At 36.4% G+C, this 17,046-nt stretch overlaps 3 protein-coding genes across 3 annotated transcripts; 2 read left to right on the forward strand and 1 right to left on the reverse strand.

Annotated features, from left to right (window-relative positions):
• Positions 1 to 187: 187 nt before the first annotated feature.
• On the forward strand, positions 188 to 4,807 carry Pex6 (peroxisomal biogenesis factor 6). The gene is made up of 10 exons (XM_076126570.1): positions 188 to 1,434; positions 1,515 to 1,622; positions 1,751 to 1,884; positions 2,095 to 2,584; positions 2,671 to 2,838; positions 2,930 to 3,076; positions 3,247 to 3,405; positions 3,613 to 3,775; positions 3,897 to 4,036; positions 4,289 to 4,807. The coding sequence occupies exons 1-10, from the start codon at positions 342 to 344 to the stop codon at positions 4,426 to 4,428; spliced, it is 2,742 nt and encodes a 913-aa protein (XP_075982685.1). The 5' UTR covers positions 188 to 341; the 3' UTR covers positions 4,429 to 4,807.
• A 141-nt stretch (positions 4,808 to 4,948) lies between these two features.
• RpS25 (ribosomal protein S25) lies at positions 4,949 to 6,809 on the forward strand. The gene is made up of 4 exons (XM_076126571.1): positions 4,949 to 5,011; positions 5,229 to 5,321; positions 5,665 to 5,848; positions 6,687 to 6,809. Exons 1-4 carry the CDS (start codon positions 5,009 to 5,011, stop codon positions 6,764 to 6,766), a joined length of 360 nt encoding a protein of 119 aa, XP_075982686.1. The 5' UTR covers positions 4,949 to 5,008; the 3' UTR covers positions 6,767 to 6,809.
• Positions 6,810 to 6,900: 91 nt separating this feature from the next.
• Positions 6,901 to 16,724, reverse strand: LOC142981277 (uncharacterized). The gene is made up of 17 exons (XM_076127074.1): positions 16,463 to 16,724; positions 16,001 to 16,114; positions 15,817 to 15,887; positions 15,446 to 15,733; positions 14,916 to 15,078; positions 14,592 to 14,747; positions 14,239 to 14,375; positions 13,781 to 14,006; positions 10,692 to 10,796; positions 9,803 to 9,873; positions 9,564 to 9,696; positions 9,256 to 9,407; positions 8,885 to 9,047; positions 8,559 to 8,714; positions 8,293 to 8,429; positions 7,821 to 8,046; positions 6,901 to 7,050 (listed from the first exon to the last, which is right to left on the reverse strand). Exons 1-17 carry the CDS (start codon positions 16,571 to 16,573, stop codon positions 6,901 to 6,903), a joined length of 2,559 nt encoding a protein of 852 aa, XP_075983189.1. The 5' UTR covers positions 16,574 to 16,724.
• Positions 16,725 to 17,046: the final 322 nt, after the last annotated feature.

Raw genomic sequence — 17,046 nt, forward strand, 5'->3', positions numbered from 1 at the left:
CAATAAGAAGACAAGCGGTTATCTTACACTAAAAATAACTAGACCTTTTTATGCTTATCAATTACCTACAGATAGATAGTATATAAGTATTATTTAACATAATTAATAGAAAATGTAATTTCCGAATTAATCATATTTTTTATCTGTAACTTCCATTGTGATGACATAAGTCCGACATAATATTTTGACTTTGACATGTTGATAACAACCGAATAGATATAAATTCAACAACATATGTGCAAAAAGTAATTTCGAGAGATAGGGGTGCAATTTACTCTTATGATTTTATTTTTCATTTACTTTTTTAGTTCTACTAATTATAACAAGTGTTCAAAGTTACTATGAATGAGCAAATTTTACGAAAACTATGGGTGATAAAGTTTGTCATAAAAGTTGTCTATCCAAAGTACAACTATTATACATTCCTTGTTTTTCTCGCGATAAGGTATAGAATTCGCTATCAGAAGAGAAATTTAAATCGACCAGATATGGATACGTTTGAGGTGAAAACTATTCCTCTCAATATAGCGAAAGTACTCGCCAAAGAAAGACTGGAAGAAAATTTCCCTGTGCTTATAACAAAATGTATAATCATATCAAAAGAACAGTTTATACAACTGGCCAGTGAAAATTTATTTTATATTGACAATGGAGTACTATGGCTAGCATTAAAATTATCAGCAGAAGAGAAAAGAAAACATAATGAGAAAAGCACTAACAAAGAGACAAAGTTTAATCTCCACTTCATGACGTCAGAATTGCACAAAAAGCTCTGGAAAGACAAAATAAAAGATGACATTGAGAACATAAGAATAGTGCCAGTTATTGGTTCCAAACATGTCCCAGAGAACCTAGCACTCACTAATGAAATTGAATATTTTAATATTTCGTCTTGTTTTGGTTTAAATAACAGCACAAATATCTCTGTAACTTGTCACCCGCTGCCTAATTTAGATAGCTCCCCAAAAATAGCAGCTGTAGCAGAAGTAAGTGTAATAGTGAATGACTATGACCTGGCAAATGATTTTGTCAAAGAGGTTTTAAACAACCATTTTGAGACACCAAAGTTAATGAGCATAAATGACATATTTAGTATAGAACTCTCACCAGAGACCACTGCAAAGTATCATTACAAATATTTAGATTTGGTAGAATCCACTGGGAGACTTTATTTTAAGTGTAGAAAGCTGTCTAGTGATGCTAATAATGTAAGCAATGAGTCTAAGGACAACATAGTGCCTGCATATTTTATAATAAAAGGTGTAACACAGCTTACTTTAGGAGAAAACATTCATAATATTAAACCAAAAGATGAGTACTTTAAACTGAAACCAAAGAAGGGCTTCCACACCATGCACCTTTGTCCCACTGGATTAAAACATAAGTTTGATCAAATTCAAGAGACCATTCAACCTTTTCTCACTGGGGAAATGAGTAAAGTATTATTTTCTATTATTAAAGTAGTTGTATTATTGATTTTCTTAACACTTAATTTTCAAAATCTTCAATTACAGAGGAGTTGTCATCATCTCTGGCAAGTCCAATTATTCCAATGCTTCTGCTAACTGGATCAATGGGTTCTGGACGCCATCTGTTAGCAAAAATACTGGCCAAATACAATGGTATGTGATTAATAAAAACATTTTTGATATTTCCATTTTAACTTCAATACACAAACTACAAATTTTTGAATACATTTGCCAATGATGCTATCACAGTATTACTTTATGTTTGTGCTTGAACATTTCAGGATTAAATTGTCTTCCAATAGACTGCAATGCATTGCAAAGTTCTACAGCTAAACAAACAGAAAGCAAGATCAATGCTACAGTTCAGAAGGCTAAGGCTGCAGCACCTGTTCTTTTGTTACTAGATAACTTTGAGGTGAGACTCTTACCCTAAAACAACTCCACATAATCAATTTTGGTGATAATTGTATGGAATTCTTTCTTTAATCCCTCTTTATCGAAAATTCTGATAAAGGGAACCCTTTGTAAGCTTCCATACTTGGAAAAATTTTGTCTGATTTTTAATATACATAAGTTATACAAAAATAAATGCTTTTTGTAATAATATTGCTTTTATTTTTTCCAGGTGTTTGCAGTAGATCCTGAGAACAATGAAGATTGCAGAGTATTAGAATACTTCATGAACACAATCACAGATTTGTATCAGAACTACACAAAACACCCAATCATATTCATCGCCATCACAGAGAGGCAGGACTTGAAGCCTAATATGCTTAGAATGTTTCTCGACAAGTTTCACATACCTAGACTAAATGTTCAGCAAAGATATGAGATGCTTGAATGGTTTGCAACTGTAATGCAGTTGAACATTGATGGAGAAGAAATTACTTCAAACCAATTGAACACTAAAGAAACTGTTGGTCTCAGTAAATCAGCCAAGGATGTTTTACAAAGGGTTGCAGCTAAAACAGAGACATTCTTGTATGGAGACTTGGATACTCTTCTACATTTTGCTATAAGAGAGTCTTACTTGAAACAACATAACAGTTATAACCAGTTGCCACCTGATCCTGACCTGCATTTAGTACAAGAAGAAGACTTCAATTCAGCATTAGGTAACTCTACCTATTCCACTGCACATTTTAGGTTCAATTAATGACTAAATTTAATTGGAAATAATATTATTTCATTGTTATTTCAGAATCAATCCGAAGTCTTCAAAGCCAACATCTGGATGCGCCTAAAATTCCGAAAGTATACTGGGAAGACATTGGTGGGCTAGAAAAATTGAAGAAAGAACTACTGAAAACAATAGAGTTTCCCATAAGATATCCACATCTGTTTAAAAACTCTAGTTTGAAAAGATCAGGTAATTCAACAAATCACATTTTGTCTTATTTTTTACCTGCTACTGCTGATTACAAGACATATCTCACCTACTTTTGATCATTATTTTTCAGGAATATTGCTTTATGGGCCTCCAGGCTGCGGCAAAACTCTGGTAGCCAAAGCTGTGAGCACAGAACTTAATGTCAGTTTTCTAAGTGTGAAAGGACCTGAATTACTTAACATGTATATTGGACAGTCTGAAGAGAATGTTAGGAAAGGTTTGTAAAATAATGTATTTAAGTGTTATTGAAGATTATGTACTTAAGGCAAAATAGTATTTATGTAAACTTAAAAAGTATAAAATTTTACCTATAAGATCGACACACATACATACAATGCACATTTTGTAATTAGTTCATAAAAAAGTTAATAATGTTACTTTTTTTAGTATTCGAGGCGGCGCGGGCATCGTCTCCGTGTATAGTGTTCTTAGATGAGCTGGACGCGCTAGCGCCCCGTCGTGGCGCCGCGGGCGACTCGGGCGGCGCCAGCGACCGCGTTGTCAGCCAACTGCTAGCTGAAGTTGATGGTGTCACTAGTGGCGAAGGTAATTTACTACTCCAGAATTATATACAGACCAGGCAGACCTTAGTAAAAATTCAACAACTGTCACACAATATAATATGAATGAATGTACATGTGCATATATGCTTAACATTTTTTGTGTATTTTTAAACTCAGACAAATAAACATTCCACATTTTCAAAAATCAACAAAACTAAGTAGCAGTTCCGAACTCTTCGTCTATTTTCAGATGCAGATACATCAAGCTTTGTTTTCATAATGGGTGCGACGAATCGTCCCGATCTACTAGAGCAATCACTGCTACGTCCCGGACGTCTCGATAAACTCATATACGTGGGCCCCTACTGCGGCCCTCGAGAGAAAACCTGTGTGCTTAAAGCACTGTGCAGAAAGTTTGTACACGTCATGTTAATTATTTACTTTAAAAGCCGCTTCAAAATAGTACATAAACAGATTTTAAATAGTTTTTCGGCCTTTCCTTAACTTTTTACGAAATCTGTTCCTATTTTACAGTTATAGGCTTCGTGAGGAGGTGGATTTGGAAACTGTGGCGGCAGCGCTCCCAGATAGTTGTACCGGTGCAGATCTATTGCAAGTCGTGTCTACTGCGCGATCTGCCGCAGTGCGGTCTCTCGTGGCCAAGTTACACGCTGGTGGGTATCATACCATCTATTCTATAATATACCCTTGACTTGATATTAAAATTAATTTAAGCCTATAGCTTGCTAAATATAAATGCCTTATTGCACGTTTCGGCAACTTTTGTGGAAATATGACTCCTCAACTTATGCTCTATCTTCTAATGATTTTGATTTTATTGAATTTATTGTACATCTTATAAAAAAATATATAATTTTTTTATATTTTCTTTTATAGTAAATAAACATGTCTTCATGCTTTTTAAGGTATTGTGAAGGAGAGCGAGCTCAGCCCTGATTCGGTGATATTAGGAAATTCTGAAATGTGGGAAGGGGTAGAATCATTTCGACCGTCAGTGACAAATGAAGAGCTAACATATTATGAATCGTTGCAGTCACAAATGTAGTTTTAAATCTAGTCAATTGGTTCATAATTGGGAAGGTTAATTCATAAAACTATGGCTGAAGTAGATAAGTTAGTAAACTATTTATTTAATTGAGTGATGGACTGAGGTGTACAGCACGGCAATGCAGTTGCCACTTTTTAACAATATTAAATTTAGTTTCCCCGTTACGATGTTGTTTACTTTTATCACTATATACCTACAAACGACATACAAAGCACATTTAGCACGCAATGAAACAAAACTTAGACAGTAAGAATTTTAGCACATATTTGATACCCGACACTATACGACACCCGAAGACACGAAACACGTTTGTTTTACCCGGACAAGCCAAACAAGCAACATCGATCGAGACTTTGCATTAAGTGTAAGCCCCAAAAAGTATTCAATCTTATACAGTTACACGAACACGCTTCACAAAAAATAAGATATAAAATAAGATTTACTTTCTACTTATCGATTTAAATTAGTACTGCAGTGAGTTACCATTAGAAAAAATAACATAGCCGTTTCTGAACGCAAATGTCAAATCCACAGATGTCATAGACAATATTGCTTCAACCTTCTTTCCGGTTTCAAGATGGTGAGTGAATAAGTCGTGATCCTAAAATTTGCTATTTTCATTGAAAATTTTCGTTTGTTCAGAATAATTTTGTTATTGTTTTCGATCAAATAACTTAACAGTATTGTTAACTTCACTTAATAATCAAAAAATAGCTTGCAGTGGAAATGGTTACCAAGGCGTTTAGCGTGGGACCTCGTGGCGAAGCTTGTTGTCATCAATGTTTTTGTAATTTCAGCCGCCCAAGAAGGACACTAAGGCTTCGGCCAAGCAGCCCCAGAAAACACAAAAGAAGAAGGAAGGATCCGGTGGCGGCAAAGCCAAGAAGAAGGTAAACAAATTACTGACTTTAAGAAGTGAGGTTATGTAGTGTGACAGTGAACTGTGAATTTTTCACCAGCGGTGGCTTGGCGGCCTGCTTATTTGCAGACTACGTTTATTGATTAAATAAATGTTCTACATTCGTGTACTTTAATTTCGGATGTTATTTTACACGGATTAACTTAAAATCGGCTCTGTAAATTCGATGCCAGATGATTATATCCTTGAGACTTGACTACTTCGTGAGAGTAAATTTTACTGATATATTGAGGCTGATGGCATCAAGTATAACCTCAAAAGTAATCGATAGATGTTCGGGATTATACTAATACATTATTTTTATAAACTTGCAGAAGTGGTCCAAAGGAAAAGTTCGTGACAAGTTGAACAACCAGGTGTTGTTTGACAAGCCCACATATGAGAAACTGTACAAGGAAGTGCCCCAGTACAAGCTGATCACACCCGCCGTTGTCTCTGAAAGGTTGAAGGTCCGCGGCTCTCTCGCCAGGCGAGCTCTCATCGAACTCAGAGAAAAAGGTAGGTTGAATCACCATGAACAAATTATACATACTTTAAATCACACCCAATCCCCATAGGGATAGCAGAAATCAAAGATTAAATCTCTCCATGCTTCATTTAAAATCATTCATCTTGTCAAACAATTTATTCTGGAAATTAAATGTAACCGTAGGATACACTAAATAGTCCAGGTTTGTAAGTGCAGCACCTATGCCTTTATGAAATATTGAATTTGTTTTGCTTTGTTTTCATTACTTATCAGCAGTTGTTTTTCAGTATATTATATACTCTACTGATGTGTTTCTTCATTCATATGACAAAGATTTTATGCACTGTATGAAGTAACTCAGAAATTATGAGAACCAATATCAGTTTTAACTATTTTGGAATGCATGTTATGAAGTAAAACATTACTTATTTCTCTACTTTGTCTTAATTTTTGATATTTGAAATTAAGTTAGACTTGTAGCTATTTACCAGTATGAATAATGTCTTGAATTAGTCAAAGTTACTGTAATCCTAATGTATTTTATAAACTTGCAGATGATAGACTTGAGTTGAAATAAGTGTGAAATAAGTATTCATCATCACTTCCTGTCATACAATAAATTGTAAATAGTTAAAGCATAGCTTGCACAAGTTACCATGTTTATATTTAACACTAAATAATGTTTAACTGTTTCTTTAGGGGAGAGAGTTATTTCAATTTCTTATTAATTTGTTGTGATGTTACCTTTCTCTGGATATACTATGACAGTAAAAACTGATATATTGAGTCTGAACAAGCAAAACAAATCTCACATTTTTCTTAAATTTTGCTCACAATATGCTAATGTGGTGTATTTCATTGTTACAGGTCTAATCAAACAGGTAGTCCAACACCACGGACAGGTGATCTACACGAGGGCCACCAAGGGCGATGACCCAGTCGCTTAAGATTATGTTTAAGTAAAAAATAATAAAAAAATCTTAAAAAAAACCACTCTATTTTCATTACATCAATTTTACCCATACATGAAGAAACGTAATTGATTGTTATCACAGTACCAAACTAAATATAAAAAGTTAATTCAACTAGGACGGTCATCTCTTCTCGCGCACATTTTGTGTTTCTCTTCAAGATCAATGACAGCGAACCTGGCCGTAGGGTAGAGGTCACGCAGGCGATCTTTGAAATTAGCCGCGTGTTCTTCATTTGCTGTCTCTACCACAACATTAGCCTGAAAATAGGAACAGAGGCTATAAAACCATTCTATATCTCTCTAAAGTAGTCTATAATCCATACTAATATTATAAATGCGAAAGTAACTCTGTCTGTCTGTCTGTCTGCTACTCAATCACGCCCAAACTACCGAACCAATTTGCATGAAATTTGGTATGGAGATAGTTTGATACCCGAGAAAGGACATAGGCTACTTTTTACCCCGGGAAAATTCAGGTTTCGCCACCGAAGTCGCGAATAATCAATATTATAATGACATTGAATTAACAAAATTCCGTTGTCATGGCAACAGTTTTAATGGCGGATATGCTTTAGCGCGAGTTATATGAGATATAAATAATTTTGAGAATATTATTGGGAAAAAAAAAAATTGACTGCCTCCATGGCGCAGTGGTTTAGGTCGCCACGCCAATACCACTGCAACGGGAGGTCGTGGCTTCGATTCCCACACGGAGCAATTATTTGTGCGATCCACAAATAATTGCTTCGGGTCTGGTTGTGCTTTGTGTCCGTTGTTTGTATGTTTGTAAAAGTCCCCGCGACACAAGAGCAATTCTTAGTGCGGGAGTTGTCTTTAAAAAAAACAAAAAAACATTCACGCGAGCGGAGCCGCACGGGTCAGCTAGTGTTAGATATTGCAAAACGATCGACCTAGATCATAACAGAATGAAAAAGTTATTCCGTCAATATATTATATACCTATCCAGCACTCAACTATCTACTCACTTCACATCTACCCACTACTATTATAGGCCTATAAATACATACCCAAGTAGTAGTAACATCGCTGTGCACCCACATCTGCTCAGTGACTAAGCTCTTCAGCACCGCGCACTCGTCAGCTATATTCTTAGCAAGTTGTTCTAGCCCGCTGCGGTGGTCCGGCACGGCGACGGCGAACCGGAGCAGTCGTCCGTTAGCGCCCATGCCTCGCTGGATCATTCGTGATAGACGGCCCGAGTCGATGTTACCGCCGCTTATTATACATACCGCTCTGTTGTCGAAAGTACACACTGTAGCATGAGTACTAGAAAATACTTATTCAAACTTGCTAGACAATCGTATATTTTATGCATTCAAATATAATGAATATTGGTTAGGTTTTTCGGATCAAACAGGAAAGTCATTGATCGCAATTGAAACCAATATTGCACGACGCGAATCGCGGGTTCGATTTAATGTAGGTACCTACTGTAATTGTGGTGTACATGTCCACATAATTATATAGAGCAAGACCGACCTCTTTCCTCGCAGTTCAGGCACCAGTCCCTGCATGACAGCGGCGATGGCACATACGCCGGCGCCGTCTGCCACCAGCCTCTCTCGCTCCAGCATCGACACAAGAGCACGAGCAATAAACACCTCGTCCACTACCAACTGCAAATACATAAAAAATATTGGATATGTACCAGATATCTACCTACCCGAGTCCCAGAGATCGCAGGTTTGATTTTTCGGTCGGGTGAAGTATCGTAATTTGCACCTAATATTTCAATGTCTTCTTACCATACGATCAAGTCTGCCTTTGATAGTAGCAAAAGCATTCTCTCCTGCAATGGGAGCGCTGAGTTCGTCAGCGAGGTTTGGGATTGCTGGAACACGACACGGTCGACCAGCCTGCAGCGCCTTCATCATCGTTGGCACTTTAGAACATTCGGCTCCCTGTCGTAAGAAAAAGTGCGTTTGTAGAAATAGAGTAGATAAGTACCTTCCCAGTATTGTCGTTTTGTACAGATTGTGCAGTTATTATTCGAATTAAAGTGTCTGTTAAAATATTACAAGGTTATACTTTCTCCATAGAGACTTAAGTGGAAAATTAAAGATAAACTTACATAAACAAGACAAGAGCACTTGAGCTTCTTGCATGCGACGAGTACACCAGCCAGCAATGCGCCGGCAGAGACTGGCACGATCACCGCGTCCGTCTCAGGCAGCTGTGTGATGATCTCTACACCAACTGTTCCCAGGCCCGCCATCACCAATGGATCATCCGGACTACAGGGGCAAAAAATGAAATACATTTTTGAACAGTTACCTAAAAGCTTAGAACTGCAACGGTCACCTAACTAGCCTCAGGGCTGTTCTTCTCATGATATCTGATATGACAATTAGTATAAATAGTTACTGACACCTCATATGTCCTAAAATACATCGGATAACCCGCGCAACACTCAATGCGGATGGAGATGTTACCCCAACTTACGTCAAAACAATACGTTTGCTATCTTCTTGCACCTTCGCCACATAGGTAAGGGTGTCTTCAAGCGTGTCCCCACACAGCACCACATCGGCACACAGCTCGGAACAGCGCTGTGCCAATGATGGTGGCGTACGGTCTGGCAGCACCACTGTCACCTAAAGAGGAGCAAATTAACATGATATAGAACGAAGATATTATAGTTTGGGCCGCTTACAATACCGAAACAAAATAATAGGCGATTAGTTACCACCCCTATAAACGCAGTGTGTTACACGGACACACTTGGTTTACTAATTTACTTTATGGCTTACCGGAACATTGAGAGTACTGCCGTGGTAAGCTGCGCCGATTGCCATATCGCCGAGGGAAGGTACAATGACGCCACGCTCCATGCCTTCATCACAAAATGCAACCAACGCGTTTCGAACGCCTCGCTCTGCACAACTGGTTGGAATAAACAACCCTTAAGTTTAAATTACATGCAGCAGGACGTATGACATTTTTATGATGTTCCTCAGATCTGCACACTTAACAGAAAAAATCCATTTACCTGCCAGTATATTGCAAGTTTTCACATTTTAGATAGATATCGTAGTCCATATATTTGCATATTTTTGCTTCCTGAAACAAGGAATAATATCGTCTTTATTTCGTACGTCCGTAGCACTACCTAAGTATTTAATGGAGAATGTTACTAGGTATGCCAAATCGCTTGAAATTTTGACTCAGTAAAGCCTGTACATGTACATGAAAACTAGTTTTTGTTTTAGTCAAAAATACCAAGTAGTTTTGATTTTACAAGCATTCAAAGTTTCAAAAAATATCGAGTCCCGCTAACAGCGTGACGTCATAGTACACCATGCCGCGCGGGCCGCGTCCCGCTTAATATCAAGTCTCCAGCCGTAGATGTAATAGCTTATGCAGTATTTTGTTGTGTTTTCGTCTGCTTATTACATTTCAAGTGTAATAGTAGTAAATATTATTAAAAAAGACTATGTGAGCCAGACTTAGCGTAATGTACAATGACGTCACACCGACTCGCGCGGTAACAACTTGTTTTACTTATAAATCGGAAACTAATTGACGTATCAAAGTAATTCTTTCACTAGTATTTTTTATTTTTAACAGAGAATATGGAGAGCTAATAATCCAAATTTGTTAACATTCTCCATTGCAAAGTGGTGACCATGCGGCTACGAGTGAGGGTGATTGATTAAAAGAAATGACGATCCTTGGTAATCTTTTTTCAAACCAATGTAGGTACCAATTTCATTTAATGATTGACTGCTGCGCAAAGAGGTGTAGGGTTCGATTTCCGGGTAAGTTTGTACCTCAGTGTCGCGCACTCACTTGGCCACTATTAAAGAAATATCCATTTAAAACGCTACTTTTTCATTTCAAGTGTACTTTCTACTAGAGATATTGCAATAGGTACTAACACAAAGAGGGGTATGAATGATCCCATCTTCAATCCTGTCAGCAGCACGTTTGATTTCACCGAAGCATAAAATGTGTGGCTCTTTTTCACACATAATTTGTGAGTTCTCCTATAACAATGACAATTATAGAGCTTAAGTAAATTTTCAGTAATTTAGACAATCCATCATATAGGTATGTGCGTGGTCACTTACCTTTTACTTTTTCTACTAGAATTTAGTAATATTTTGTATCTAACTAAAAATAGTGTTTTGTTGCGCTATTTCACTTTTCATCTGACATATTTACATGACAAGACTGTCAGCATTACATTTTTACTTCTATCAATCGTATAGCCAGTAAGTTTTCATTTTTATTAGATAAGTAGCGTTATTTGCTAGTTTTTCATGAGTGCTCTTATTATTACAAGAAATAGAATTACCTAAGTAAGTACCTAGTTACTTAAAAATATTCATAAATTTTATATAATAATAATAATAATAATAAAAAATATTTATTTCTCTTCAAAGCTTATATGAAGCTGAGAAGCCTTTTTATCTGGATAAGTTTCTTCTTTTCCTTTGAAAACAGTTTTTTTTTGACAGAGATAGGTACCTACTCATTGGACTAAACGAAGTTTGGTCAAAATCAACGATTTACAGGTAGGTCTCAGGTAAGTATTTCTCTGTTAACCGTATCCTCCCTTGATAGGTATATTATCTATATGTATGTTCACCCTACAGTTAAGAACAGTGAAGGAACGAATAAAACTATTTTGATTAAAATATCATAAACAAAATTTGGACATCAGTAGCACAATAATAACTCAATGGCTCTATAATTCTACGTTTTACGGGTAGAGTATAGTATTCGCGTATAGTATTACAGTAGTATATGCGAATTCGTAGGTATGCTATGCTACTAGAAGCATAGTTAATTACGTTTAGGAGCATAAAGTCAAAAGCGCGAAATGACAAATGATCGCAAATGGTCAAAAGCGCAGAATGTCAAAGGCGCAGAATGTCAAAGGCGCAGAATGTCAAAAGCGCAGAATGTCAAAAGCGCAGAATGTCAAAGGCGCAGAATGTCAAAAGCGTACATAGTCAAAAGCGCGTAATGTCAAAGGCGCACAATGTCAAAAATCATGGGGAGTCAGACTCGCGTTACTTTATGGGCCATGAAATAAAAACATATATTCAAATCAACAAAAAAATATTTATTTTTAATCTAAACGAAATATACACACATTTATTATTCCCTTATGTCTCATTAATATAAATCATCAAATTCAAAGTCAGCTTCTATCTTCTAGTTAGTGACACAGTGGCAACTAACAAATGTAAACATTCTTTAATAATCATAATAATTAGAAGGGGAAAATAATTGTGTTTTTACTTTTTCAAGATAAGTTGTAAAAATATATTTTTTTTTAGAAATTCTGGAATTGTAATTAATTTTTGATCAAATTTTTTTAAGTAACGTCTGTATCTTCTGTCAAAATCAATATCACATTGTTTTCTTTTATTTTTTGGAGGAGAGTTGAATAGTGAATATGTTATTCTTCTATCCCAATATTTTGCTTCTCGCCGAAGTTTATGTATAAATAAATAAAAGTTAGGCTTTTTTGGGATTCTTTTGTTAACACGGTGGTGCCAGCCCTCAAGAGCATTCGTAGTTCTATGTCGTTGTTCAGCTACGCTTAATGTAGTAGTGCCAAGTTACCCTTCTGATTTGTAACTATCTCAAATTCTTGATCATCCATCACAAACTGCGAATATATGTGTAGCAGTAATGTTTTATACTAGTTTACAATAACGATTCACTATATATTATTTGTAATATATAACTGTAATCTTTATACTTTGTCACGTAATACAACACACCTCCTAAACAAAAAACTTGTCTCATTTGACAAGTCACAAACTTTTTTGAAACTACCCTCTAATAGTATAATTTATAATGAAATAACAGATTACGTTTCATTCTATCAAAACGATGTATTTTATTATGCTAATATTATGAAATACCAGGAAAATATTGAAGATGAGATAGTAATGTGGAAAAGTCAGCAATTATTAATTACGAGTACAATTAACATAATTTATTTAAACATACCTATAGTTTGGTATCTTTGAATAAGGGAAAGTAGTTAATTACCTATATTAACCACTATTTTCATATATAACATATTAATCTCGTTTGTCTCACTAATGCATAATAAAAATTTGTGTATATTTCGTTTAGATTAAAAATAAATATTTTTTTGTTGATTTGAATATATGTTTTTATTTCATGGCCCATAAAGTAACGCGAGTCTGACTCCCCATGATTTTTGACATTGTGCGCCTTTGACATTACGCGCTTTTGACTATGTACGCTTTTGACATTCTGCGCCTTTGACATTCTGCGCTTTTGACATTCTGCGCTTTTGACATTCTGCGCCTTTGACATTCTGCGCCTTTGACATTCTGCGCTTTTGACCATTTGCGATCATTTGTCATTTCGCGCTTTTGACTTTATGCTCCTAAACGAGTTAATTATAGTAGTGATCTGGAAGTCTCACTGGTTGCATAATAAATACTTAGGTATTAGCAGTTGTAGAACACAGATCTGTAAGGTAGACAGATTGATAAGGTATTTTACGTTTCTAAGAGCAGGTACACAGACGATAATGAAAGTTATTAACATCTAATTAAAAGATAACATTGAATGCAGAAATAATTTATTTTTGCTGATAGTTTGTCCAATACATTTGCGTTTACGTTACAAAACAGTCGAACTATAACATGATGTAATGTGAAAATGGGTAATCCTTTATAAGCTTCTTCTCAAGCTCTTTGGCATGATTTAAGTCACTCGTTTCAATCAGCATGTTTACCTGAAAATTATATCATCAGATCAATCTTGGTCGCTGCCTTACCTTTCACGAACAATCCTCGCTTCAACTATTTAAAGTAGGTATTAGTGGATTATCTTGCTAAAATTACATTGCATGTAGGAATCGAACCTTAGAGAATAAAGCAAGACGCTAGCCTTAAGCACAACAAGTAAACACGGCCAAATAAAGACTTTTATAGTAACACAAAGAATATAAAATTAAGAGATATGTTACTGAAATAGTAAAGATGTCTCGTCGCATCCAGGCACGCTCTGGTACAAAGCTCTTGACGTCAGCGCCGTGTTCTGTGACCCTCGCCAGCAGCTTGGCCATGGCGCCGGGCACGTCGGCTAGTGACACGCTGAACTTCACGAGCCGGCCCTCTGCTGCCATGCCGCGGTCAATCACGCGGCACATACGACTGCTGTTCACGTTCCCACCCGACAATATACACACCACACTGATGAAGTAGAGTGAGTTATACATCAATAATAAATTGTACCTTAGAACTTACACAGCAAATCTTTCACCTCCGGGCGTATAGCTGTCATTAAAGTTAGTAAGACAAAATGGAACGGCTCCGAATACCCACAGAACCGAACAGAACATAGAAGTAGCCAATGACCTATTCGGTACTGCTTGTTCTTCTAGACTACACTCTAGATAAGAAGGTAGTGAAAATGCATTATTACTTTTTGCCCCTAAGCTCAGGTACTTTTCCAGCCATTATGGCGGCAACAGGACAAGCCGCTGCTCCTTCGACAACCATCTTCTCTCGCTCTAAGATGTTAATCATAGCGCGAGAAATCCATGACTCATCAACAGTTATCTAGAAAAAAGTATAGTAAGTCTTTTTTAAATATTGTATAACGGTAGAGTTCTTGATAATAAACTAATACGATGTAGCTCTGCAATAATATTTTTATACAAAATGTTACGAATGTTTCTCGGATGTGTACTGACAACTAACATTATCTACTAATATGCTAACCACAATGGGTTGCGTATACCTATACAGAACAAAAAAAAAGTTTATTTATCTAACCATTCTATCCAAGTATCCTCGAACAATATTAAAAGCATTATTGCTGGCTATGATGTTTGCGAGGCTGTCTGCAATAGTCGGGTTTATTTGAATCATAACAGGCTTCTTTTCTTGAAGAGCTTTTGTCATTGTGGGTGCAGCAGCACATTCGACACCCTAGAGTGAAAAAAATATATTAATCAAAGTCGGTCTTTTGCTTTATCTGTATATGTTAATAACAACATCATTATTCTTAGTACAGCTTACAAACGCCCCGGAATCAAACCCGTATCGGAATCGATTACTCTGTCTTTTGAGGTTTAGGTAAAATTAACAAGTTCATACATAAATTAAACAGTTTGGTTTGAGGCTCTTGACAGCGAGCACGAGGCTTGCAACTAGGCCTCCGCTGCCGACAGGACACAAGATGGCGTCCATTTGATCCAGCTGCGTGAGAAGCTCCAAGCCCAAGGTACCGTAGCCAGCAATCAAATCCAAGCGATCAGCTCTGTGGATCCAGGTTGAAACAGTAAACATATTGCTGTGTAAGTGCTTAAAATTTCGTTACACAGGTTACATAGGTAGGTTAGGTACCTACTTCAGTCCTGATGATTTTTGGATGTTTTGATTAAGTATTTCTCGAAACTTATGGAAGAGGTATTCGAAATTAGCAACAATCCAAGAAGGTAATTTTATCGTAACATAGCATGAATGATTTTGGCTCTATCCTGCAGCTCTCCCCAATGACAAAATGGCAAATGTATATGATCCCTGGATTTAACGAAACATAATATGTGTACCTTTATTTTTATCGATTTTATACTTATTTGTTACATACCTACTTAAAGCTGTTTAATATAAGATTATAAAATTACCCGTGTACGTAATTAGATCCGATTTCATCGCAATAAGTGAGTGCGTGAAGGCTTGCCTCATTCAGATCATTGCCGTGGACTTTGACAATGGCAAAGTTTTCTTTGTATCTCTGTTTATCAGCGAGGGGGCAATCTTTTGGTACAACCACATTGATTGGGATAGACTGTCTAAAGCCGTAATATGTCATAGCAAAAAGATAGTTGCGGCCTCCAGAGATAGTGCAACCTTTGCTCTTTTCAGAATGTGACATACAGGATAAAATATTACATGCTCCGCGCGCTTTGAAACTGCAACAGTCATAATGCATGTATAGCAATTTAGGACTGATTCCTTAATAATTTTCACACCACAGCGAAGCGTGGTTACTTACCTCCCTGTGTTCTGTAGATTCTCACATTTGAGATGAACGTTGCAGAAACTTTTACCAATGTATTTCGCTTCCTAAAAAATGAAATTAACGATTTTCTAAATCTAGGTAAGTAGGCATATTAATATGAATAATATAAGCAATTAAAATGATAATATCCAACAGGCATAAAGGATTATGTACATACAATAACTGGAGTAAAAACCAATTCTTTCTGTATCCTTTTATGAGCGTCCTGAATGTCTTGCAGCCTTAGCTTTATTTTACTGATGTTATCTGACTTTAATTTTTTGTCGAGTTCCTGAATCACACGAGAAAATATATTACTTACATTAAAGCCAGATTACGTAGCTTTCCCCGTCAAGGTAAAAACCTTTTATGTCAAAATTAAAACAAGGCCTTGGTCAGTGGTCATCATAAGTGACGACCGAGTTAATGTGATTAACTCGTGTGAATGACATAATATATTTTGGTGCAAATGTCAGCTACCTCTTGCTCTTGTACATAGTGTATTTTACACATATTACCTTGTATAAGCTTATTTCGTTAGATATGCATAACACTACTTCGCTATTAAGCCGTCTAAATCTTAGTAAAGGCGGTGCTTCTCAGCGGCGCCTACTCTATCAAGTACCAAGAAGGCACTTACCTCATTAGCATCGCCTGATTTTATATTTGGAAAACTATTACCGAACACGGTCCGCTTTGAGGGCTCGTATTCGCTTTCCATACTGCCATGAGCTGAATGTATCAAAGACATTTTTGAGGAAGCTTTAAGAACTATCGGCGCTGAAAATTGAATATGAAAAGATATGGTGTAGGAGAGGAGTCGAAGTTGTTTTAGACCATTAATTGTTTTTGTATTTTTTATTATTGCTGCATTTTTTCATTTTAGTTAGTGAGCATAATGATATGTAGGATGTGACGTAAAATTATGTCTGTCAAACATAATTTATTTATCGTCTAAAAAACCAAATAGTAATACAGATGCTAGATGTCGGTTCAATATTCTGCGAAACCATCTTATTCTTCCTCCATGCACTAAACAGTTCGTATTTTAGGCATAATACGAATATGTTATGCCCAAGACTTTCGATTAATTAAGGAATTCGTAGGCAGTGGAAAAATAAGTCAAGTCTACTCTGGTTACTATAACATAGACACAGACTGCGAGTTGACGCCAAGCCTCGCGTCCTCTTGATTATGAGCTCTCTGAGAATAGCTTAAGATAGA

The sequence above is a fragment of the Anticarsia gemmatalis genome, chromosome 19 (assembly GCF_050436995.1).
Source record: "Anticarsia gemmatalis isolate Benzon Research Colony breed Stoneville strain chromosome 19, ilAntGemm2 primary, whole genome shotgun sequence".
Lineage (NCBI taxonomy): Eukaryota > Metazoa > Arthropoda > Insecta > Lepidoptera > Erebidae > Anticarsia > Anticarsia gemmatalis.

What these genes read in the sequence shown, in the direction of transcription:
- Pex6 (XM_076126570.1), top strand. Translation starts at nt 342, where the DNA reads ATGAATGAGCAAATTTTACGAAAACTATGGGTGATAAAGTTTGTCATA. An exon ending in TTTTCTCACTGGGGAAATGA is followed by an intron (nt 1,435 to 1,514) that starts GTAAAGTATTAT and finishes CTTCAATTACAG; the next exon opens with AGGAGTTGTCATCATCTCTG. An exon ending in TGTTACTAGATAACTTTGAG is followed by an intron (nt 1,885 to 2,094) that starts GTGAGACTCTTA and finishes TATTTTTTCCAG; the next exon opens with GTGTTTGCAGTAGATCCTGA.
- LOC142981277 (XM_076127074.1), bottom strand. Translation starts at nt 16,573, where the DNA reads ATGTCTTTGATACATTCAGCTCATGGCAGTATGGAAAGCGAATACGAG. An exon ending in AATCTACAGAACACAGGGAG is followed by an intron (nt 15,734 to 15,816) that starts GTAAGTAACCAC and finishes TGACTGTTGCAG; the next exon opens with TTTCAAAGCGCGCGGAGCAT. An exon ending in AGCAAACGTATTGTTTTGAC is followed by an intron (nt 9,048 to 9,255) that starts GTAAGTTGGGGT and finishes TTGCCCCTGTAG; the next exon opens with TCCGGATGATCCATTGGTGA.
- RpS25 (XM_076126571.1), top strand. An exon ending in GCGGCAAAGCCAAGAAGAAG is followed by an intron (nt 5,322 to 5,664) that starts GTAAACAAATTA and finishes ATAAACTTGCAG; the next exon opens with AAGTGGTCCAAAGGAAAAGT. An exon ending in CATCGAACTCAGAGAAAAAG is followed by an intron (nt 5,849 to 6,686) that starts GTAGGTTGAATC and finishes TCATTGTTACAG; the next exon opens with GTCTAATCAAACAGGTAGTC.